This window comes from Ascaphus truei, chromosome 1 (assembly GCF_040206685.1).
Source record: "Ascaphus truei isolate aAscTru1 chromosome 1, aAscTru1.hap1, whole genome shotgun sequence".
NCBI classification, from domain to species: Eukaryota; Metazoa; Chordata; class Amphibia; order Anura; family Ascaphidae; genus Ascaphus; species Ascaphus truei.
In genome coordinates, this window is record NC_134483.1 from 226330484 (window position 1) to 226356267 (window position 25784).

Consider the following 25784-nt stretch of genomic DNA (forward strand, 5'->3'; position numbering starts at 1 on the left):
TGCTAAACTGCTGTTTTCATGAGAGAGTGTGTGTGTGTGTGTATACTGACAATGTTGAAGTGGGTTAACACCACAAAAGGTTACTTCTCCCTGCACACTTATGTGCCAAGAAACGAAGAGGCTGTGGCGCAAACAGGGTATTAAGGATGACACATTTATTTATCTGATGAATACATCTGCTTGGTCACAAACTGAAGTGCAGCAGTCATTAGCACGGAGGTCACATGTCACGCACTGCCAATCACAGGCTCTTATTAAACATGGACCAGCCAGTCACTCATGTAAAACCTCAACTGCATCCGTAACGGTCTCGTGAACTCTTCCTGCTGCTTATTGGCTGACATGCAGCAGTCAACCAACCCACACATCCGATGCGATCCGGCACCGCCCCTTGTGACGCTACATCTCTGGTGCGAATTGTGATTGGCTGGCTGTATAACTGCCGATACATCAGCCGTCTCTCGCGTCCTTGCCTGACAGGTGCGGACGGGTGTATAATAATAAAATGAGGTGAAGAGCCAGCGCCGAAGAACAGACAGAAAAGGAGCTCACTGGAGAGAACTGGGCGCGAGACGTGACTGACAGATGACCGAGGACCACTCGGAGACAGGTGAGAGCGGCGTGAAGCAAGAGCGTGCGCACGGAGGTCACGTGCCACTCACTGCCAATCACAGGCTCTTATTAAACATGGACCAGCCTGTCAATCACTGTCAGGATGTCAGTTACTAGTAAACGGCAGCTGTCAATCACTGACAGAGAATGGCAATCATTGCCACGATGTTTGTCACTCTTGGAGGGCAGCCTATGTACACACAGAATAACTAGTTTTTATGAAGTGTGCTGCATCCTTCACGAGCAGGCAAGCTATTCAGTATGGTGAGAAGTGCAGTCATGCACAGTTGACCATGCAATTACCTGTATTCTCTTAAATAAGAGCCTCTGCACATCTCACCATTGGTTATTAGACAGTTGATTTGTCAGGAGATGCACCTCTGGCACACAGTCTCGTGCTTTTGGTAATGTGAGGTCACTTAATTCCTCTCTTGAGAGATGCCTCATGCACACCTCTGTGATGTGGAGCACTCTGATTGGCCAGGATAGTTGCCATGGATATATAGTGAACCTTCAGGTAGCATGTTGAAAGACTCCATGATGGGCATGGAGTTTGGGGAGTTGACTCGCTTATGGTTTTAGACCAAGATCCTGTTGTACAATAACATAACCACACACAAAAAGAGGGTGCACAGAAAGACTGAATCAATAAAATTTGATTTATAAAAACAACTAGACAAAATAAAACAACTTACATCGATATATGTAAAAGGCCATGGTGACTGGAATCATCACCCCAAACCGAAGGAAACAACGAAGCTGACTGTGGAAACAGGGTCACCTGGTGGAAATGTTACAGTACCACAAACTCCATGCAGGAGACATAGTCCAGGCTTGAACCTGACCAGCTGGTAAAATCTCAATGCATTTCACGTAAACATACGCTTCATCAGGAGTTGACTCACATGGTTTTAGACTAACATCCTGCTTTAAAATAACATAATAGGGTTCTTTTATACTATAGAATGCTGGTTTAATGGTAGTCATTGGTCTTAGGCTGCGCTTATAGGTCTGTTTATAGCTATGGCGTGCAGCCGCAAAGCCAGTACTAGCAGTCTGTCGCGATCGCGCTGCGCAGCGACGTTCCGGTCGTGGTTGCTGAAGTCAAACAAATTTGTGATTATCAGTGACCGCAGCGTGACAGAGGCCACGGCTCCACCAGTCCCGCTGCGCCATCTGTACAAACTCATGCACTATAGCTACGGCTGACGTCACGCGGTCACGTTATGTCGCTGTAGCCAGGACTATAAGCGCAGCCTTTAGGATGAATGTTTGATACATTTATTGCATGATTATTTACTTTTTTTGTAATATGGTTACCAACAGACCATTTCTGCTTTGACCGCTTATGGTGAAAAGTTGGCTAATTATGAGATGGTAACCACACTCCTGCAGGTACCTGTGTCCCATACACTTTAGGCTTAAGAACATTTTTAAAGCCTTAGTTTTATATACAGTACCTGGCCTGTGGGAGTATCTTAGTGGGAATGCCACTGACTTTGAAGTTCGAATCCCAGTGGCAGCTCTTTTGTGACTTTATCTCCTCGTGCCTCAAGCACTTCGATGGAAAACTCTATTGGTCAGGGAATCATTGTCCCTGCAAAATTATATGTACAGCGTTATATAAGAATAAAAAATAATATTACCTTGCCTGGTTATGTCTGTGAAATGCCACAGAAGTCTGTTTTTAAAAATCAATATCAGTAGTCAATATATTAATTAGGTTATGGGTTTTCTTTTCCTTTTGTAAGTTTCAGTTTATTTTTATTTATTTAGACAGAAAAAAAGGCTTGTGATAAAAAAAACAAAAAACAAAAGTTAAGGTAGTAGTGATCCTGAAAGCTTGCACTCTTTTTAAACACAAGTTGGCCATTTAGGGTATCACTTATACCTTTTTTATTTTTTATATAATTATGAAAGCTGTGTTTGTGTTTTTTGTTGTTGAATTATTATAGCCTTTGCTAGTTTATGAAACTGTTGCTTCTGTAGCAGGTTCTTCTTTTTTTCAGTGTTAAAAAGACACGCCTAAAAAAGAAAAAAGCAGTAAGCCGAGAATCTTTTTATAGTTACTGACCTGACTAATCTCACTTGTGTCATTCGAGAACTGCTGCACCTATTAAACTATATGCAGTCAACACCCAGGTTAATCATTCAAATGTTTATATTCCTATGGCCAAGGACGGGAAAACAAGGTGCACTAATATACAGTATATGGCAAATAGCAGTAACAGCATATCTAGTGGAGGAGAAACCATTTTAGTCCAACTAGATTGAATTGGGGTTATTTCCTTTTGTGTAGGCACCTGAAACCTATTTCACTTATTCATTTATAGTTTTTTATGTACAATATGTCAGACCTTTTGTGATACTAGTTTTACTTTTGCCACTGAAGATTTTTTTTATCCTATTTAAACAGAATTTGAAAGCCAAGATCACCTTTAAAAAATCTCGGTTGGGGGACCGCACATCGACTCCCGGGACTCCTGGTTCAGATACCATAATAAAAAGGTCCCCTCAAATTGGAGATTACTGCTTTAAATTTGGTAACAGATATACTAATTTCTTTCATTAACCTTCTGCTTTGCTAGTTCTCATTGACGACAGCCTCCTTTCACTCCTAGTGTAATTACTAGAGTAACACTGTACTGAGAGAGAAAAAAAGATGCTGACAATACTAAGGAACAGTTATTGAACTGACATGGCTGAAAGTCTTTCCTCGTGTGAAACCATGTGAGAAATACTGGTGAATATAATCACTGCTACTTGAAGAGGGAATTATCATTTAGTTCAGTGTATATGTTCATGTTACTACCGAAGAAATGTCCCAAGTTTTTTTTTATTATTACAATATGTTTTATATTTTACAGTGGAGAACTGCTCATATCTACAACAAATATGTTTGCCACAGGAGAAGTTTTAAAGTGGAAAATGCAAGTGCATGCTTTAATAATAGGAGGGTCAGCTGCACAGCACTTAGACTTATAGGCCTCGCCCAGGGTGGCGCTGAGTGGGTGGGCTCATGTTGGCCGCGATGAAACACTTTGCGGCAATATGGATGGCCAGCTTGAGCAAGTGCCTGCACCCGCTCGGTGCTTAGAGCAAGCAAATTTGAATTTGCCGCTCGCAAGTGCGTCACGTGAGCAGTTCCGAGCTCCGTGACATCGTGGTCGTGCCCCCAGACGAGTGCGCACCCAGCCGTCCACGAATCGCCTGGCCGAGCAGGGCGCAGCGCACGAGTGCCAGCGCGCCCGTTCCCTGCCTGGCCGCAGCCTAGGGGGCGATTCACTAAGCAGTGAGCTTTTGCGCCCGTTTGGAAATTTGTAATCCCACGATAAAAAATTAAGCCAGATGCAGGATTCACTAAGAAGTGAAGCGCATTTGATTAGGTGCGGGCAAATACATGCCCGTTCACGTGAGCTGTTTTTGTTCCTCTGCTATCGTGCTTAAAAATCTAAAGCACAATAGCTTATAGAAAAAAAGCAGCCTGTAAGAGCTGCATGAAGATGCTGTGTCTCCATGCACGGCTCTTACAGGCGATCGTGCATTAAGAATATTGATTTTGATCATACTGTACATGAGCAGGGGGTCTCCTGAGCGGAACCCATTGGTTTCAGCCTTGGTGACCCCCTTCTTCATGAGATACAGGCCCTGTTATGGGGTGCCGGTATCCCCCTGCAGGATTTTAATCCCCCCGGTCACGTGACATGGGAGCTTTAAAAGCACCGGGGATACCGGCAACCCATATCGGTGCCTGTATCTCATGAAGTAGGGGGTCCCCGAGGCTGAAACCAATGCGTTTCAGCTCAGGAGACCCCCTGCTAATGTACACTATGATCAAAAGACACATATCAATTTAAAATAATTAATTACCGTAGCGGCTATCCGCTATGGTAATGAAGCTACATTAATGTAATTTTCATTAAAAGTGTGCGGGAGCAGGGGGTCCCCCGAGATGAACCGCATTGATTTCAGCCTCAAGGACCCCCTGCTTCCCAAGTTACAGGCCCAGATATAGGGTGCTGGTATCTCCTCCATTATTTAAATGTCCCCCGTCATGTGACTTGGACGCTTTAAAAATGGACTGTAACTCAGGTAGCAGGACCTCCCTGGGCCAGAAATCAAAGCGGTTCAGCTCAGGAGACCCCCTGCTCCCGCACACTATATTAAAAAAAACACATTAAAGCAGCCTCATTACCTTAACGGCTAGCCGCTAAGGCAATGAAGGGGTTAAAGCCAAATAGCAGCTTTATTGGTGGCAATTGCCCCCAATAAACTTTGCAATATGTACTAGGCACCCACCCCCTGTGCCCCCAACAACCCCTATACCCGCATAACATGAATTACATTTGTTTTTTTTAAACCATAGGAATGTTACTATAGGTCGGCGGGAGCCCTCGAGTGGTCCCCACGTGTGTCTGGGGGCCCTCGGGTGGTCCCCGCAGGTGTCTGGGGGTCCCGCTGGCCTGCGGTACCAATCCTGTGCTTTAAAAAAAAAATCTGTGTGTGCTGTGCACGCGCATAGTAAGTGAAACTTCTTTGTGTGTTGTCAGCAACATATAAAGTAACAATAATATTATTACTGCTTAGAGCATGAGTAAATTTGATTGGCGGGGTCATGTTTATTGGCAGCAGTGCAGTGGCAGCAGTACCGGGGGAGGGGATAGGCACATCATTCAGGGGCGGTGTTCGGCGCATCACTGGTGTGTGTGTGTGTGTGTGTGTGTGTGTCAGAGTGTGAGTGCGTGTGTCAGAGTGTGCGTGTGTCAGAGTGTGCGTGTGTCAGAGTGTGCATCTGTATGTGTGTCAGTGTGTGTGTGTGTGTGTGTGTGTGTGTGTGTGTCAGTCAGTGTGTGTGTGTGTGTGTGTGTCAGTCAGTGTGTGTGTGTGTGTGTGTGTGTCAGTCAGTGTGTGTGTCAGTCAATGTGTGTGTGTGTGTCTGTCAGTGTATGTGTATGTGTGTCTCTCTGTGTGTGATGTGTATGTCTCTCTGTCTGTGTCCTGCCCCCTCTCTCCTGACTCCCCCAGCACCCTTGTCCTGCCCCCAGCACCCTTGTCCTCCCCCAGCACCCTTGTCCTCCCCCCAGCCCCTTTCAGCAGTCCCCCCCCCCATTCCTACCAGATCGCGGCACAGAGGCGATGGAGGCGGGGGGAGGCAGTGGAGGCGGGGGCAGAGCGTTAGAGCGTCAACGTCAGCTGGAGACGGCTCGGAGGGGAGCGAGCGCTGCAGCGATGCCCCCTCTGATGGTGCTGTGGGGGACGCAGCGCACTCAAACCCCCCCCCCCCCGTTACCGGAGCAGGAGCCGTTCCAAGCCTCGCTATGGAGTGACAAAGCCGGCCTTATTTTTGCGTGACGTCACAGCCGAGCCAGAGTCCCATTGGCTGTCCCCATGATGATGAGCACTGCCCCCGGGTACTGGGTGAAGTGAGGACGTTTCTGGGGGCGTTATAACGGGGGCTCACCGCGAGTGAGAGTGCAGCCTGGGGAGCGAGGTTACGTGCTACTGAGTGAGAGGGCAGCCTGGGGAGCGAGGTTATGCGCTACTGAGTGAGAGGGCAGCCTGGGGAGCGAGGTTATGCGCTACTGAGTGAGAGGGCAGCCTGGGGAGCGAGGTTATGCACTACTGAGTGAGAGGGCAGTCTGGGGAGGGAGGTTACGCGCTGCTGAGTAAGAGGACGCATTAGCGCATGAGGCACCCGGCGGTCACATCTGCGCATGCGCATCCATCTGTACGGGCGTGTGGGGGGAAAGGCGGCCGTTAGGAGCGGCGCCAGCGGCTATCGCCGCCGCCGCATATGTCAGCGGTCGTGTGGGGGGAGCGGCGGCTGTTAGGAACGGCCGCATGTGATTTGCCAGAACACAGCCCGGCCTCAACTGCCAGCACTTTCACGTCAGCACTTTCACGTCACATCCGTTTTATTTTCTGTCTCCACAATCCATTTTTGTCCCATTACGAATGAGGTGCCACTAAAGAAGTTTCACTTCAAAAAAAGGGAAATAAATAAACCCCCTCCCCTTTAACACAAACAGTACAGTAAAAGGCAAAATGACTATTATCCAGATATGCATTTGCCCATTTAAAATAAAACATTAAGCTGCAGAAATAAAGTCAATAAATCTTGCACTCACCCCTGCCAGGCTGCCACAATGAAGGCCGTCGTCATCCTCATCACCGTCCATGTCCTCCGTTGCCACAACCAATGCAGTATAATCAAAAATACAATCTAATGTTCCCTAACTCCTTAATCACCTTGGCGGTTAGTAACTGCTATAGTAATTAAGGGGTTAACCCACCCTCTCCCATTACACACCCAGGAGGCCTAACCACCCTCCCCAGGCAACTACCTTCACCCATTGATTGGTACAGTGGGTACATTCTGCTCATATAATATGGGCATGATTTACCACTATAGCAAAGGAATAAAAAAACAGGCCCAAATAAAACAACAAGACCATTGTAAAATGAACATATTACTAATGTCAATCAAACAATTGATTGACACAGTGGGTACATCATGAACATATAATATGGGCATGATTTAACACTATGACAGTCAATGGTCAACCTAAAAACAAACAAATCAAAAACAAGATCCAATGCATTCAAAACAATCTCAAACTAAAAACAAATAAAGAAGTAAACCGAACAAAATTACCACCAATCAATTAATCAAATCCAAACTAAAGACAAGAATAAACAATTAAAACACCAAAACAAAACCATGAATAAATTAAATAAATATCTAAATAAACTGCATCATCGCTACACACCTGGTAGCAGGGCAAATCTCCCAGAGTGTGGGAAGGCTACATTTAGAGGCGCTGCTGAGATTATCAGGGCAGGTTTTCAGCGAAGCAGAACAGCAAGAAATAAGGTATGATTTCAAGCTGGGTACTAATGAAGGAAGGGGGGCTAGGTGTAGCTCTAGAGGACTCCTGCCTACCATATCAAGGGCCCAATTTCCCCGCCAGTTTGCTGCAGCCTTTGCTGACCTAATGGGTAAACTGTATGGAAGCAGATTGCTATTGCTATGGTTCTAAGTCACCCGGAGGACCAATTCGTGTAGGACGCCTGGAGGGGGTGTTTTAGTTGCCAGGTGCCCAGAAACCTCTGGAAAGTGACTGCAGTGTCAGGGCCAAATGAGGTGGCGTTATGGTACTGCTGGGTAGTGTTTGAGGAGGGGTGCCTGTGTCGCGGGTGCCAAGAACCTCTGCTTGAGGAACTGCCACTGTACTGCTAGCAGCTGATGCACAGGGAGCCACAGAGTACTCAATTGGGATTGTTATCGTGTGCAGCATACTGAAGGGAGTTTTGCCTAGCATGGGGTATATACTCAGCTATTCATGTGTTGCAGCAGCTTAAGGAGAGAGGATGCCCGCCAAAATCCTGGGGACCGTTCGGCAATGCACTTTATTTTGGCTCAAAATGGTGGTTCAAGTGCAAAGGGATCAACCTGATAGATTTTGCCATACAAAATGGCGGTTCCCGCCGAAAACGGGGACCGCGTGTGTTATCTGCAAAAGTTGTAAGCTCTTTTCTGCAAAGATCTGCAAGGCCTCAGCGTGAAAGCTGGAGCCGCGGCCATCTACTTTGAGTGGCTCAGCACGAAAGCTAAGGCCACCCCTTTCCCCATTGAACCAGTGCTCCTCTTTCCACCAGGTAGAGGCACTAATCTAACTCACCAGATTGTCATCGCTGAGAGGTGGAGCTGGATGTGAGCTACCGCACCCTCAGTTCCTCGTGGACAGCAAGCAGAGCAGAGCTGTATCCATCTCTCTCAGTGAACTGTTTCCAGCTGAATCTGACGCTCCAGGGGGGCCATGTGCCCTGGTTCCAGAGCCGGAACCGTCACCAGAACCACCAGTAAGGTGACTGTCTGGGGAGAGGAGGGCCCTTACCGTTGGTGGCACAGGAGAGGGACCGCTGCCTGCTGTTAGCCGCCGACGACTGCGAGATGCTCCGGTACCTTTCCCCCACAGAGGTCACCAAACCCTCATTGGATGGTAACAGCGGTCGAGTGTCCGTGGTGATGCGCCAGCCGGCGTACCCGCGTACCCACGCTGTGAACAAACCACTCACCTGCGATGCTGAGCGACAGCGGAGTCTGATACCCACTATGATATCGCGGCGAGTGCTGGTGCCCTCCCTGACACAAGCTCTGGTAACAGTGCAGGCAGTGTCGGGACCAAGCCAGGGTTTTCCCCACCAGCAGCAGCTCCCTTGAGTGACAGGGGAGGAGGTGGGCTAAGGCCTGTGTTCAGTCGAATAAGGGGCTCAGACCTTGGACCTTCCCCCTCGGTACTTAAGGGACTGTATTACTACATTTAGTCAGTTGTCTCTCCCCTTTGAGAGAGACTGGTATCACAAAGAGGTGTTCAGGGCTCTGGCACCTTCTGTCCCCTCTTGTGGAGTGGGGGGTGAATACCATACTTCTGACTCTAACAGGGAGTCAGGGAAGAGCAGAAAACGCCCTTGGTGCCCTAGAGTCCAGGGACCATCCAGAGGTTTAAGGGGCAGAGGGAGATTGCTGTCCAGTGTATGCTGTGAAGTATAAAGACCCCTCTTGTTAAAATATACTCCTGCCTCGTGAGTGTAATCTATCAGGGGAGTAGTGTGAGTTCTCCTGCAGGGATTGCCTTCACTTTCCTGGAGCCTGCAAGAGTTGGAGGCGCTGACACCATGGAGATAGAGACCCATCCTAGACCCCAGAAACCAGTCCCCACTACCACCTGCGGACAACTCGGTATCTTGTAAGACAGCAGGTACCAGCACTACACACTTGGTAGCAGGGCAAATCTCCCAGAGGGTGGGGGAAACATCACTACATACATGTACTTCAGATCTGATCTCGTTCAATGGATCTGCAATCGAGAACAGAACTTGGTTGCCCCATTAACCCTTAAGCTTCCAGTCCTAAATCAGAAATTCTCTGGAGGGTTTTGGCATTAAACGATCATTTGTTAGGCCTTCCAGAGATAACAGAAAGAGTACAGAAATCATTATTGGAATATTTCCCACTGAACACAGATGAGCACATTTTCCCATCCACACTTTGGGCTACACACAAAATTGTAACAAGAGTGGAATTAATAAGTATAGCTTCACTCAGGAAAGACAGAGAAAGCAATGCACTGGAACCAACGATTATTTTATGTCAAAGGCAATAAAACTGATCACCTCTTAGAATCAAAACATTGAAATAGACTGTCAAGCCAAAACATATACATTATAAAATTAAAATCGGGCATCGTAACCCATAATCCAGTAAATAAGTAGAAAATTCAAAGATTACTATTACCAACTATAAAATCTTTATCTAGTCACCAATAAACCCAATTGTGAAGAGCTGATATCACAGTATGTACAAAAGTGCAACATACCAACCTTAGATACAAAACTTTCTGAAACATTAGAGCAACCATTATCCCTTGAAGAGATATCTCAAACCTCTGAAGTCACCAAAAGCTCCAGGGCCTGACAGTATATTACAAACCTATATTACAAAAATATGCCCCCACATTAGTTCCAAGGATGCTTAAAACGTTTAATGACTTTCTTAAGGGTTTCCCGCCCCTCAAAATATGTTCACTGTATCTATATTGGTTATCCCTAAAGATGGTTGTGACGGTATGGGTAGCTGGTATCACAAAACTGAAATGAAGCCCAGCTAGCTACCCCTAAATCCATGTAACTTGGCCACCTATGTAAGGCTTATTTCGGCCAAATGCACTTTAATATCTGGGGAAGAATAGAGAATGTGTAAATGTCACACATGTCTGTAAGAATGTATTTTGAAGCCTGTATTCTTTATTCCCTGTGACAACCCTTCCCCCAGTTTAGTGAATCAACATTGTTCTGTGATGTGATTTGGGACTCAGCCCTGTAAAGTGTGAATTGGATTATGTGACTGTACGTGTATGCGCTCATTTCTAAGATAGCAGATTTGTAATGTGATTTGCATGTGTATATTTCTATGGAGGGGAGTCTATGATTTAATCATCTGTGGTTCCTGCAGAGAAATGTGTATTGAGACAAAGGCTGGGAGAATGGAGGTGTTAAAGACATTTGGTGAGTGGGACAGAGTGGACATTCAGGTCTGCTCTGATTGGCCAGCAACTCCTGTCCCATGTAAAGGATAGCCACCTGTCCCATGTAAAGGATAGCCACAGAGGGCTATATAAGAGGCACTGCTGATCAGAAAATGTATCTGAGAGACATTCTGTGAAGGAGTTTGGATCTTGACTGTGACCAGCTGGAGATACATGTCAGAGGGGCTGCTGTGTGATCAGCACTCTGATATCCTCGACGAGAAGCGGACAGGGCAAGCCTTCTTGAATCAGGCCCCAGCACCTAGCAAGGCTAGAGTCTACTCCCCAGGCCCCCAGTTGGTATTGTATCTTGTTTTGTCTGCTGGCGTGCCAGAATAAACCTCATTTTATGCAACAACCTTGTCCTGTCTGGTGCTAGTGATCCCTGTGGTTTTGGTGTAAAAGTTCTGGTCTACTGTGACAATGGCAAAGACCCAACTCTCTGCCCAGTTACAGATCGATTTCACTGATAAACTCAGACATTAACATTTTTGCAAAACTTTTAGCCACTAGGTTCAACATAGTACTAAGTTCCAGGATGCACCCGACCATGGAAGATTAGTTCCAGAAAGATAGGCAGCAGATAACAATATCCATAATTGTAACACCGCACGCTCACAGTCGTCCTAGGACTAGACGCAGAGAATGCCTCGATAGAGTGCGCTTGCCTTTTATCCTCCAGATCCTTCATAAATTTGGTTTATTCCCCCATTTCATAGCCGGTATCCGGGCCCTATTTTGCTATTGCTATTTGCCCTTGCAATTGAAGTCTTAGGCTGAGCTCACTCTGCCTACTACCCGACGTTGTGTGTGCGCGTCCGCGGTTGCGCATCTGTCTGCTGGGCAATGTGGGAACATCCCCATTAGACTGAATGAACTGACAATAGGCGGGACAGGGGAAGACGTCATCCTCTTTTTAGAAAAAAAGAAGATGGAGCTTTCATTCATTGGCTGGTGAAGTACACGTGACACTGCTGCCGCACGAAATCACAAATTCAGTTGTCTCCCTGAGTTGCAGCAGCATCAACGCTGTACTTCGCCGCTGGGAGTAGTTTCAAGTCTAAAAACTCCCATTGACAAACATGAAAGAGTGACACACGTGCACGCAAGCGCGCGCACATTGTGTAGCTAGCAGAGTGAGCGGGGCCTTAGCCACCACAATGAGTCTATACAACAAAATCAAGGGATGGATGATAAGGAATATACATTTTCATTTTTTGCCAGTGATGTTCTCCTATCTAACGAACCCTATGGCCCGGGCCATAGAGGTGTGGGGAGAGCGGAGGCGCGCTAACGCTGAGGCTCGCCTGCTTCAGTCAGCGCGATTGCATGGACTTGCAGGCGAGCCAGCATGCGCGAAGGGAGTTGGGGGGGAGGGGGTTGGAGGCGGGGCAGTGACATCGCTGGGCCAATCGCCCGCGACGCACTGACGTCAATGTCACGGCGCCGACGTCACGGCGCCGTGACGTTGACGCTGCTGAAGGCTGATTGGATGTTTTCAGCCGACAGCACGCTGAAAAACAGCTGGGCGCTCGGCTGAAAACTCCAAAGGCTGAGCACGCCTGCGGACGCTCGCGTGAGCCTCCTCTCAAGGCATCTTCATTGAGGATGCAGGGGCTCAGCGCTGAGCGTCCACACGCCTCAGCACGGCTGGTCCATCTATGGACGCAGCCTAAAACGTCTGTCCCTTAAATCATCAAAGATCTAGACATTTTTGGTATACTAACAAACTTTAAAATGAATAAATCAAAATCTGAAGCCCTGAATCTTCATATAGGCCGTGATGCACAAAAGAAAATGTGTCCACCAAAGAGACTGGAAAAAGACGGCCTCAAATATTTAGGAGTTCACATAACAAGAGATTATAAGAATTTTTACGAGCAAAATTATCCACATTTCAATATAAAAAAGACAGCGGGCTTTGTGTGGAATGGTCAAAAACCAAGAATTAAATGCACAATCATGATCAAGCCGCTTTTGGGAGATGGGCTGGGACTTCTGGATTTACTAATGTTTTATAGAAATAAATTCACCCATTCCCGGCTCTATTACACTATTCTGGGACTCCACATTTTCTAGAGGGTACACACCGATGGCCTTTCCCGCTATGGCACCAGACATGGTATATTAAAATTCAAAAACGTCTATAATGGTGTGATATTGAAATCTTTCCAGAAATTTCATGAATAAAAGGGTATACAAAATACATTTTTCTTTCAATATTTACAACTGAGACACTTTATCTTGTTTAATAGATAAGGAAAAATGGATGCATAGGCCGTTAACATAATATGAAATATTTTATGGCAATATAGAAAATAATAAAGGTACCGTATCCCTCTTTTTTTAAGATGCTTTATGTAGATAACTTCGAAGAAAAGGTAAAGTTTATGGCTCAGTGGGAACAGACTTAGGCCCGTCCCTAGATTGGGAAGGCTTGGTTGACATATTTGAGAGGACTACTAAATCCTCCATAAATTCTGCCATCAGGGAAACTGAGGCGTTGGATTGCGGGTGATGACGTCGCGGTACGAGAGATTGCAAATACAACGGGATTTGGAGGGTGAAGACTTCTATAGGTAAGTAAAATATTGAATGTCTGTAAATGTCTTTTTTTCATTGTATTTGTTTATTTTTATGTTTGTGATTGCCCATTGACTGATAATGTAGGAATCTATGCCCCTTTGGAACAGATATATACACTGACAGCCAATGCATTTTTGGACAAATGTTTGTTTTGAATTGATTGTAATTTTTTCTATTTGTTTTTATTGTTTGGATTCAATTGTTTTGATTTTGGATGACTTGTTTTTAGTACATTTTAGGATTGGTTAGCGTTTTAAATTAATTATTTGTTTTGTTGGTAAGTGCTTTTATTTATTAGATTAGATTGGTTGGTTAGTGCTTTTATGTATGGAATTGGAGTGTTTAGGTGCTTGTGTATATGTTTTATTATTGTGTATTTTGGCCTTTATGCTTTTTTATTAGGGTGACCATTGACTGCTCTAGTGGCTTATCATGCCCAAATTATATGGGTATGATGTACCACTATGCCAATCAATGGGTACAAGGGTAGGTATAGTGGTCCCGAGGTGGGTGGTTAGGCCTCCCGAGTGGATAGCGGGGGAGGGTGGGTTAACCTCTTAATTACTGTAGCGGTTATTAACCGCTAAGGTGATTAAGGGGTTAGGGGTCATTAGATTGTATTATTTCATGTATTCTTGCTGGCTTCGGATGACATGGACCTGCAGTAATCTTACGAGGACACCCTTCATGATGGCATGGGTAAGTAAAAAGGTTTAGTTACTTTATTTATACTGGCTGTCTAATGTTTTATTTTATAATGGGCAAACTCACTAGTTATAATAGATAATAGTTATTTTGCCCATTACTGTATGTTTGGGGTGGTGTATTTATTTAAATGTATTGCAAACAGAATTTTGCCACAGGATTGATACCGCAGCCCAGCGGGGACCCAGGACACCTGCGGGGACCACCCGAGGGCCTACAGACACCCACGGGGATCACCTGAGGACCCCTGCGGACTCTGGTATCAATCATGTGGGGGCAGAGGAGGTGGGTATTCGTGTTTATTGTGGGTAGCGGGGGTGGGTGAAGGGGGTATTTGGCCCTAGGTGGGTAGCGGGAGGGGTTAACCCCTTCACTACTTTAATGGTTAGCCGCTAAGGTAATGAAGTTGACTGTAAATGCATTTTTATTGCTTGGGATTGCTGGAGGTCTCCGGTGCGGATATTAATGGATTTCAGCTCCAGAGCCCCCCAGCATCAATCCGATGCAGAAAAATGCATTTTTTTTTCTAAATCCTATCTCGCCGCCTCTCAGCAGCTTCTGACCAGCCTCACGCCAACTTTTCCTGGCTTGAGGATTTTGGGAAAAAGTCACCATTCTAGAGCCACAATTAGCTTTAATAATCTAGTCATGGCTACTAGAATTGCATGACTTTCAGAACCTGGCGATAAGTGGCTTATCGCCGCTCACCCGACGATTTTTCTATGACGGCTGAAATTTTTGGTAATTCATTCCTTTATCGGCCACTTTTCGAGGCTTACTCAATAGCAGTAGGCATTTTTACCAATAAGTGCTCGATAAGTGGCTTATCGACGCTTATAGCATAGGCCCCTAAAAGTCTTACACAGATGGCACTTCACTCCCCAGTGAATCTCATATCCCAACAGAATCTTCCTGATTGTTAGAGAGAATGCGGAGGCAGGGACACTTTTCTGCATATATGGATGGAATGCCCCAAATCAGAACGCTGTGAAAAAAAATAGAAGCGTTAATATATCTTGTAACAGACCACAATATACCCCTTGACTCCTGGGTCTACCTTCTCTTTAAAACAATTGAAACTCTGGGTACGAAGTTAGATAAATTAATTATTCATATCCTCTTGACTGCGAAAAATGTTACTCCTGCCTGGAGACTCAAAGAGGCTCCCACATTGAAGCAAATAGAGAAGAAAATATGGGATAAAAGGTTGATAATTAAGAAATTGACAAGGATACTTGCCAGAAATTTCAAAAGGTCTTGGAGCCATGGGTAACATACAATGGGGGTAGGACGAGTTCACCACAACTAACACGAAATATGCAAGAGCTACTCAACTAACAACTTTAGTTGTATTTCTCTTAGAATTGCTTGATTATTCGCTTCGTAATGTCCCTTACCCTTCTATCTACTGTTTTTGCTCTTTACAAGTAGTCTATATCTTTGTCATCCGACTTTGTAACCCAAAATACTCTGAGTTTAATGCACTGCTGATCCTTTGTCCCTTCTACTGTAGTTCCCCCCTTTTTTTTAAATTCTGTATACTCCCGTTATTCCCCTTTCCCCATCCGTATTTTTGTAATGTGTTTGCCCAAAAATAAATGGATGGTCAAATAATTCAACTGAACTTTCATTATAAAGATAATGCCATTAATCCTTTGGAGCAAAAATGGCTTTAAACCAGTTTTTTGATGGGTGTTACAGAACATTGAATTACCTAAGCATTAGATGGCATTGGCAAGAAATAATAATGGCATTTCTTGATAATCACAGCCCTTTTTTTCCAACCCATTTAGTGAATTATCAGAATAAAAGGTTGAAGTTGGGGGCATTTACTAAAACTGGTGCTAAGCTAATCAACACCACAATACACATAAAAACACAGCAACAGTCCAGGGTAAATCAAAATATCATTATGTTATAGTTTTTCATTTTTGACATGAGAAAAATTACCCGTGCTTTCCTCACGTTTGGGCCCACAGATACATTGGTACTGGCATCTTTTATTATTTTACAAAATTAACAACTACAATATAATGCCATTTTGATTTCTCCTCCAGTGCTGCTTGCTTCCTTTTTTTTTTTTTTTTCATGTCAAGAGAATTCCCATGTGTTTTCCAGGTTGCAGATCAAAGTTTTATGTGTAGTTTGCTGTACATGGCAGTTTTTTGTTTTACTTTATTCTGAAATACCGGAACATACAGAATAGAATTTGATCTTTACAAGTACAGTAGGCTGATCATATTTTACAGCACCGGTCACCATCCAATCTGGAGGAAAAGATAAATTATGATAGTGTAGAATCTTCCAGCTGTTTCATGGATAATGCACGTCTCTTGTCTGCGTTCTTACACGTATACTTTTCACAGGTGAAATAACATGGAAGGTCCGCTTGATATATCGTCAAAGTCAACCAAATTGCAAAATACCCTGATTCAATACCATTGCACTAAAGAAGATGAGTGGTATGTTGCAAAAAAAACAGTAAGTATGCGAGTTCTGCCTTTTTCTTCTGTTATAATTGCCCCATGCCCTATTGTGCCTTGTTCTATAACCTTTTGGCACCAATAATTTGCAGATTTTGCCAGTCCCCTCCCAGGTGTAAATGCCACTGCTGTATTCTTTGCTTCTGCATTTCTTTTTTTCTCAGTCTTTCTACTGGCTGTGCATTTTAGTAATTTTAGCACTGTAGTATTTAATTACAACTTCCTTTTGCTGTTAGAGCACATTCTAAAATAGTTTTGTAGCAATACAATTAGTTTCTGCTCTATTGACCAGTGTCCCGGCTGCAAAACTGGGGCAAAAACAAAGGCATTGCATACAATGGAATATGTCCTCTTAGAAACATATTACATATTGTATTTTAACAGTTCCTATTAAAATGATCCAAAAAAAAATTCTGGATGCTGAAGCTATTGTACAACTTATACTAGAGTGCAGTCGTTTATATAATAGCCTACTAATAGCAATAGTACTTTGCACGTAAGATACTATTTAATGAATTCCCTTTTTCAAAATAATATTTTTTTCCTTAATACTGAGGTATGCCTAAATGTAAGTACTGTGAGCTTATGTTTTGCAATGTATAACTGGTCACCATGTTATTTTGTTGTACCAAGTACATATGTATAAATGGTTGTGCTGTTTCGTGTCTTGTATGATGACGATGTTGACAGTAAATATGTGTAAAACCCCTTTCCAGTAACTAGAATAAAAAAAACAGTTACCATTTGACACTCTGGCATACTGTAGATAGGCTGTATGCAATTTTCATGACTAATGATTCCAAAGTTTAGCTAAAGCTAAGAGGTTTTGTTTTTTTTTAAAGAGGGGAGTGTAATTAAAAAAAATGTATTACAAAGAAAGAAAAACAAATCAGGCAGTTTTGCATTAAATTTGCAATGTTATTATGTTATACTGTTAAGAGACAAGTGCTAGATCTTCTCTCTGGGTTTCAGCTTTTGTGAAATAATATCTGACCAGGATTTCTGTATTTTCCAGAGTGATGTAACAGTTTGGAGAAAACCTTCTCAAGAATTTGGTGGATCCCTGTAAGTGTTTGTTTTAAAAGTGCAAGTACTGGGGCATACGGAGTATGGAATTCCCGATACACTAACTTAGCCTATACTACACCACCTAGTGGCCAGACAATATAATGATTTACCTTGTAACCAGAAGTATTCAGTCTGTCTTACTGTATAATAAGAGACCTCGATACCCAATACACAGTAGAGAGTTTTATACCATTTGGTAGTGATACTATTCAAACAGACACTTTAGTCAGTCTTATCTACAATGAGCAGGGGGACATTATTCCATAAGATCCCACCAATATTAACAGGCTTTTAGACACCATTGTTTATTCCTTGTTGGTTTACCAACCTATGTCGCCGTTGTTTAGGAGCTTATATTTTATTAGATTGTGTGATTATTAAAACTATATTTTTATCTTTGTATTATTTACCACTTGAGAGCCTGAGTGCAATTTAGTCTGGGACCTTCTTTGTTTGTTTGTGCTATAATCTTCTGTCCCAGCAGTGCACCGCTTCCCCCTTTATACTTTTTGCACCTTCACACCGGCTGAGTGAAGGTACTGCATACCCCTATCCCCTCGTATATATCTAGTGCAAATGTGTACATTGAATGGACCACCAGTATATTATGCCCGAATAGACGATGTGTTGGATTGCCTCACAGGGAGCAAGTGGTTTTCAGTACTCTACCTTCGAAGTACCAGATCCCCATGTATGAAAAAGATGAGGAGACAGCCTTTATCTGCCCCCTCTCCCCCCCCCCCCTCCTGTCGAGATTCTACCAATTTGAACGCATGCCCCAAGGAGTGTCAGGGGTGCCCGGCACTTTTCAGAGACTAATGGAATGAGTAGTGGGGAATATGAACCTGCTGGAGGTGCTAGTGTCCAAAACAACAGGGGAGCGGAGGATCTGCCACCAAAGGTGGGAAGAAAAACTGACATAGAACAGTAATGCAGGATAATTCGGACTTGGAAAGAAATGAAATCTCCAAATTTGATACTCACAAACTCAAAGAATAATATTGACATGCGTTGTGCTAGTGTACCTGGATGACGTTATAGTCTTCGGGAGGACTTCAGAGGAACATGAAGCTCGTCTGATGAAAGTGCTGGACTGGTTAAGGTTGAGCGAATCCGGGTTGAAGTCTCTAAACAATTGCCAGTTTTGCAGAACATCCGTTACATATGTGGGACCCTTCAAAACTGGAGGCGATAGCGTCCTGGCCAAGGCCGAGACAATTACCTGAGTTGAAATCTTTCCTGGGGTTTTGTGGGTATTATTGAAAGTCTGTGGATAACTTCTCAGACATAGTACAGCGCTTGACGCAGCTATCCGCTATCCTGTGGATGTAGTTCGACAAAAGGCACAAGTGGCTGGGATTATTTTAGAGTTTCGGAACCGTTTAGAGAAAGATGGACCACAAAATTCAAGGGAGCATTCTAATAAATCAAGGCCTATTTCACCAATGTCTCTGTACTGCCCTTTGCTGACCCACAGAAATCCTATATACAGTACTACATGTGGATGCTAGCCTGGGAGCAGTGCTGTATCAAGAATACCCTGAAGGGTTTAGGCCTTTTGTGTTTGTAAGTCAGGGTCTTGCGCAGACAGGATGGAATTACCCAGTTCACAAACTTGAATTCCTGGCGTTAACATGATCCGTAGTTGACAAGCTGCATGATTACCTGCATGGTGCGTCATTTGTGGTCCATACCGATTAATAACCTGCTTACAGTACCTACATCCTTTCCTCAGTTTAACTGTATGCCACAGGACACCGCTGGTTGGCTACAATAGCTACGTATAATTGCTGATTAAAGTATCGACCTGGCAAACAGAACATCGCTTCGGATGCCTTATTCTGGACCCATCAGGATACCAGGGAACCAGATTACGACAACAGAAGTATGGGCCATGTGTAGAAAGATTGAGACCCCCAAATGTGACTTCTGCTGACATTGACCGGGTAGTCGGCAGCCTGGGGATACCGCATACTTCCATACCTTCTGGGAGAAGGAGTGGCTCAGTGAGTAAAGACACTAACTGGCACTGAGAGTTTGAAGCAGGGGAGCCTGGTTCAATTCCCGGTGTCGGCTCCTTGTGACCTTGGGCAAATCACTTTATCTCCCTGTGCCTCAGGCACCAAAAACATAGATTGTAAGCTCTACAGGGCAGGGACCTGTGCCTGCAAAATGTCTCTGTAAAACGCTGCGTACAATAAGCAGCGCTATACAAGAACATGCTATTATTATTATTATTACCTATAGCGTATAATTATCCGGCTGATCTATGACAGGGCTGCCTCAGCTAAATCGCCAAGATCTGAGAGTAGTACAACAGCTCAATCCTGGAATAAGAGAAATATGGTCCATTGAATAAGGACAAACCCATTTCCTCCGTCAGAAAAGTACACCCTCATGTCCCTCTCCTACTAAAACAATCATCTGATCACGCAATGAAGAGTGGAATATTGTTCCACGTTGTTAAAAAGTCCCCCCATTTGATCACCAAACAGTTGGTGCTCCCACTTAAATACTGCCAAATAGTGTTGAGAACTCTCCATGATGACCATGGGCACCTCAGAGTCAACAAAACTCAGCGGTTGTCGCAGGATCGTTTCTACTGGCCTCATACGTCAAGAGATGTGAAGAGTACTGTAGAAATTGTGGCCGTGCATGCTTAGACTCCTCTAGAAGTCTGCCCCTCTTATGAATATAACCAGTAATGGGCCACTGGACCTGGTGTATATGGACTTTCTGTCATTAGAGCCCACCAGTATATATGCTGGAAACATAATTGTTGTCACTGACCATTTTGCTCGGTATGCCCAAGCTTTCCCAAACAAGGATCAGCAAGCAACAATCGTTACCAAAGTACTGTGGGAAAAATATTTTGTCCAATATGGGTTACCTGCCAGACTTCATTCTGACCAGGGAAAGGTCTTTGAGAGTCATCTTCTTTATGTGCTATAAAGAAGTAAATTAGTACATGCCTATAACCAGTGTTCGACAAATCACCCAAAAACCTACTCGCCCAACCAAAAAATCTACTAGCCACCTAGTCCCGCCCTCAACCCCGCCCCTAGTCCCGCCCTCAACCCTAATCCCGCCCCCAACCCCGCTTTAAAATAAAATATATAAATAAAATACATTTAATAAATTCCTAGTCAGAACAACATTCATTTTTGGCATAAATGTATTTATTGTATTACATTATACTACAATTAGGCCTTGTTACGTGTGTGTGTGTAAATGTCAGATCTAGAAATAAAAGCCAGGTGTGAATGACTAGTTTCCTGAACCTCTTAACCAGTGTCTGGATGTCCTCGCTTCATAATATCTAAAGCAGCAATCCCGCCTGGGATCTTACCTGATCCGCAGTCCCTCAATGTCCAGGTACCCTCATTCCCGCAATGTTATACATTAGAGGGGAGGTGTTCCCTACCTGTCTTCTGGGTGAGTGGGGATTCCGATGTCTTCCGTGTGAAGCTTGAGTCAGATCTGGAAGACAGCCGTATAGGTTATTTCGGTGTAGTATAGGGCAAGTAAGATATATAGGGTAAATAAGAGATCCAGAGTGTGGGGGGGAGAGAGAGAGTGTGGGGGGAGAGAGAGAGAGTGGGGGGTGGAGAGAGAAAGAGGGGGGGAGAGAGAGAGTGGGGGGGGGGGGGGGAGAGAGAGAGAGAGAGGGGGGAGAGAGAGTGGGGGAAGAGAGAGAGAGTGGGAGAGAGAGAGAGTGTGGGGAGAGAGAGAGAGTGTGGGAAGAGAGAGAGAGTGTGGGAGAGAGAGAGTGGGGGAGAGAGAGAGAGAGTGGGAGAGAGAGAGAGTGGGGGAGAGAGAGAGAGTGGGGGAGAGAGAGAGTGTGGGGGAGAGAGAGAGAGAGAGAGTGTGGGGGAGAGAGAGTGTGTGGGGGAGAGAGAGAGAGAGTGTGGGAGAGAGAGAGAGAGTGTGGGGGAGAGAGAGAGTGTGGGGGAGAGAGAGAGAGTGGGGGAGAGAGAGAGAGTGGGGGAGAGAGAGTGTGGGGGAGAGAGAGAGTGGGGAGAGAGAGAGTGGGGGGGAGAGAAAGAGTGGGGGGGAGAGAGTGGGGCGGAGAGAGAGTGGGGGGGGGGAGAGAGAGGGGGGAGAGAGAGAGTGGGGGGGAGAGAGAGAGAGTGGGGGGGAGAGAGAGTGGAGAGACACAGAGGTGGGAGACAGAGGGGAGAAATGGTGGGTGACACACACAGAGTGTGGGTGATACACAGAGAGAGAGGTTGGGTGACTGACTGGGGCGGGGGTGACTGACTGGGGCGGGATGACTGACTAGGGCGGGGGTGACTGACTGGGGTGACGGGGTGACTGACTGGGGTGACGGGGTGACTGACTGGGGTGACGGGGTGACTGACTGGGGTGACGGGGTGACTGGCTGGGGTGACGGGGTGACTGACTGGGGTGACGGGGTGACTGACGGGGTGACTGACTGGGGTGACGGGTTGACTGACTGGGGTGACGGGGTGACTGACTGGGGTGACGGGGTGACTGACTGACTGGGGTGACTGACTGACTGGGGTGACGGGGTGACTGACTGGGGTGACGGGGTGACTGACTGGGGTGACGGGGTGACTGACTGGGGTGACTGACTGGGGTGACGGGGTGACTGACTGGGGTGACGGGGTGGGTGACGGGGTGACTGACTTGGGTGACTGACTGGGATGACTGACTGGGGTGACGGGGTGACTGACTGGGGTGACGGGGTGACTGACTGGGGTGACTGACTGGGGTGACGGGTGACTGACTGGGTTGACGGGGTGACTGGCTGGGGTGACGGGGTGACTGACTGGGGTGACGGGGTGACTGACTGGGGTGACTGACTGGGGTGACTGACGGGGTGACTGGGTGGGGTGACGGGGTGGGGTGACTGGGTGGTGGGGTGGCGGGGTGATTGGAGGGTGGGGTGACGGGACACTTCTGGTATCCTACCCACACACACTCTCCCATGCATGCACACACACTCTCCCATGCATGCACGCACACTCTCCCATACATGCACGCACACTCTCCCATACACACACACACACACACACACACACACACACACACACACACACACTCCCATGCATGCATACACACACCCTCCCATGTATGCATATGTACACACACACTCTCCCATGCATGCATGCATACACACACACACACACACACACTCTCCCATGCATGCATACACACACACACACACACACACACACACACTCCCATGTATGCATATACACACACACACATGACAGGGGGAAAAAGAGGAAAGGCCACGCGACCGAGCATCACCACCACTGCCCCGCTCGCCCCCTCCGCGACCATCTCCAGCCCCGCGCGGGGATCAGGAAGTGGCGTGGGAAGCCTGGGTAAGCGGGGAACACTCCCAACCAGCCCCGCGCGGGTATCGCGAGAAGGGGGGGACACCTCTGTCCCGCGTGGGAAGCCGGGGGGGGGGGAGAGAAGGGGGGGACACCTCTGTCCCGCGCGGGAAGCCGGGGTAAGCGGGGAACACCCCCAACCAGCCCCGCGCGGGGATCAGGAAGTGGCGCGGGAAGCCGGGGAGGGAGAAGGGGGGGGGACACATCCGTCCCGCGCGGGAAGCCGGGGTAAGCGGGGAACACCCCTAGTACCAGTACCATCACCAGGGGAACGGGGGAAGCGGGAAGTGGCACGGGAAACCGGGGGGGGGGGGGGGAGAAGGGGAGGGACACCTCCGTCCCGCACGGGAAGCCGGGGTAAGCGGGTGGCGGGGAGAGAAGGGGGAACACCCATGCTACCATCTCCGGGGGGGGAAGCGGGGAGTAAGGGGGAACTGCAGGAGGCAGGGAAGGAGCAGAGGGGATGGAGGATTGGAGAGTACTTACTCTCGTACTCTCCAACAGATCCCCTGGCAGAAAAAATGGCCGTTCGTTGGGGGCGGGCTCATATAGAGCCTGGCCGCGCGCCCACAAAGCCTGGGAGCGCGCGCCAATCAGCTGGCAGGTAGGGGTAGTTTTTTTTTTTTTGTTTCAGCGCGAGCGAGGGAAAAACAGCAGTGCGAGCGGTGGAAATTTAAAAAAACAAACATGTGTTCTGCATGGGCCAATATTTACTCGCCCGGGGATTAAATCCACCCGCCCCGGGCGTGTAAATGTATAGGATTGTCGAATACTGCCTATAACTGTACCCGTAATGAAGCCGCAGAGTACTGCACGTATTACCTTATGTTCGGAAGTGATATATTCATTGTATTACATTTATACGTTACTAGAATTACTCCTTGTTACATAGTTACGTGTGAGACAGTGTGTGTTACTGACTGATCTACTGACTGGGTGGGTGACTGACTGGGTGGGTGACTGACTGTCACAGGAGACCAGGTTTATTAACACCTTTTTATACCAGGATCATTGATCGAGCAAAGCAAGGTAGTAAAATAAATTGTAATTTATTTCAGGAAAAGACATACACACAATGTAACACAATTTACAGGGTTAACACACTTACTGGGAACGGGGCTAACGCATAAATCTATCCTCTAAACGAAATTCACAAAAATGACCTCTGTAGGAGACCTTTTCTTTGACCGGTAGATACTCACAAAAGTCCTGTAACTGATTTCGGCATGCAATGCCAACCGCGACCGCTATGTTCTCAAAAGCAGGACTTAGAAACTTTTCTGAGTTGAAATCCTTGAAGCCGGCTCGCGTCTATTCAGTAGAGCGCATCTTTTAATTTACCGCTGATGGTTTGGTGCTTGGAATCTGCGCTCCTCATTGGCTGCAAGCCCCTATTAAGGGTTTCAGGCTCTAATTCACCAACCTTTACAGCCTATCAGAGTGTGGTAATTTCGCTGCCAGCCAATCACCGATTTGCCGGTATTGTGAAACCGGGCGGACACCTTTTCTTAGTCTGTAAAGGGGCATGCGCCAACCTGGCACCTCTGCCTCTGCATACTGAGCCCACCCTCTGTCCAGGCTCCACAGAGTCGGGGTTCTGGCAAATGGTGGCCGGATAGTCCTGTGTTAGCCCAGGATGTGGGTATTCAAGCAGAACTGCAGTACCCCTCCTGTTCTAACACCTTGGCATCCCTGAGGCTTTCAAGTCCCGACCTCACCGACCCATAGGCACCAAGCTTGGTAGACATCTGGTCTGCTTGGAATCCATGACTTGGAAATCCAGTTCATTTACAGGTTACCAGTACATATACCTATTAAATATAATCCTTTAATAAAATATACTGTGTCCTGTCTTATGTGTGGTAAAATATATAAGTCTCTGTTCTGGTGTCAGGGATGGACTGAGTGTATATATTACCTACATTCACTAGCCTCATACTTGTCACACTTTAGAAAAATAACTTTTAAAACTTTTACACACAGGAACCACTCTCAGCTTTATTATTTAGCTGGAGTCCCCCCTGAACCCCTATTCTAGGAGCAGGGTATCTGGGTACCACTCTTTATACTAGGGACTACTGTGTCTACTTGGGACCCGTGGGTGATCGAAGGTATACATTAACCCCTTCATGCCCGGTTACCTTGTCTGGAAGATGCTGCAGCAGGAATCCTGGCGGTGAGTCGTAATAGCGTTTTCAGAGTCAGAGTTTGCCCGGAGCAATGTTCTTGGCTGGATCCAAGAATCTCACTCGATTCCCGGATCCAATTCCTGGGGTATCCCATAACTCTGGATCCCCGATACATAGCCACATTCTGTAAAGACTTTCTCCGACAAACCCACTCTGAAACTTACAGCATAGAAATCTCCCGTTCCCAGGATCCCAGGAAAGGCAAAACACACAGAAATCTTTAATGTCGCATAATTTGCACAGTCACAGTAATGCATTTAGGACATCTGGGTACAAGAGCTGACACTCTAGGACCCCAACACATGGATCAGGGGTAACCAAGTGGGCTGAACCTTTATTAGTGAGCCTGCTTCACCCTTCACTGTTATACTGACTGACTGGGTGAATGGGTGGGAGACTGACTGGGTGCGTGACTGACTCGGTGGGTGACTGGGTGTGTGTGTGTGGGTGACTTGGGTGGGTGACTGACTGACTGGGTGGGTACATGTATGTGGGCACACTAGGGCCCCTGTGGGAGGGACGGGACGACAGCCACGTGTGCAGCCACAACATGCTTTGCTTTCCTGGGGCCTGTGATGCACAGCCTGGTGTAGTAGTATGTCTCAGAACCCTGTCCTCAGTCACTGAGGTATAGTTCTGGGGCCCTTAGCCGCGCATCGCCGGTTGGACCAGTGCACACGTGCGGCC

The 25784-nt window shown here is 46.3% G+C and overlaps 1 protein-coding gene across 6 annotated transcripts in view; it reads left to right on the forward strand.

Moving 5' to 3' along the window:
• The first annotated feature begins 393 nt into the window (after positions 1-393).
• STARD4 (StAR related lipid transfer domain containing 4) overlaps positions 394-25784 on the forward strand; it is a 33794-nt gene continuing 8403 nt past the window's right edge. The window contains exons 1-5 of one of the 6 annotated variants that reach the window (XM_075601799.1): positions 394-610; positions 13191-13279; positions 14137-14276; positions 16358-16472; positions 17490-17539. In XM_075601799.1, coding sequence (XP_075457914.1) covers positions 16368-16472; positions 17490-17539 — 155 coding nt within the window. In that variant the 5' untranslated portion in view covers positions 394-610; positions 13191-13279; positions 14137-14276; positions 16358-16367. Of the gene's footprint in view, positions 611-722; positions 1464-13051; positions 13082-13190; positions 13280-14136; positions 14277-16357; positions 16473-17489; positions 17540-25784 lie in introns of those variants that run through there. The other 5 variants (XM_075601809.1, XM_075601824.1, XM_075601791.1 and 2 more) reach the window with 5 other exon arrangements.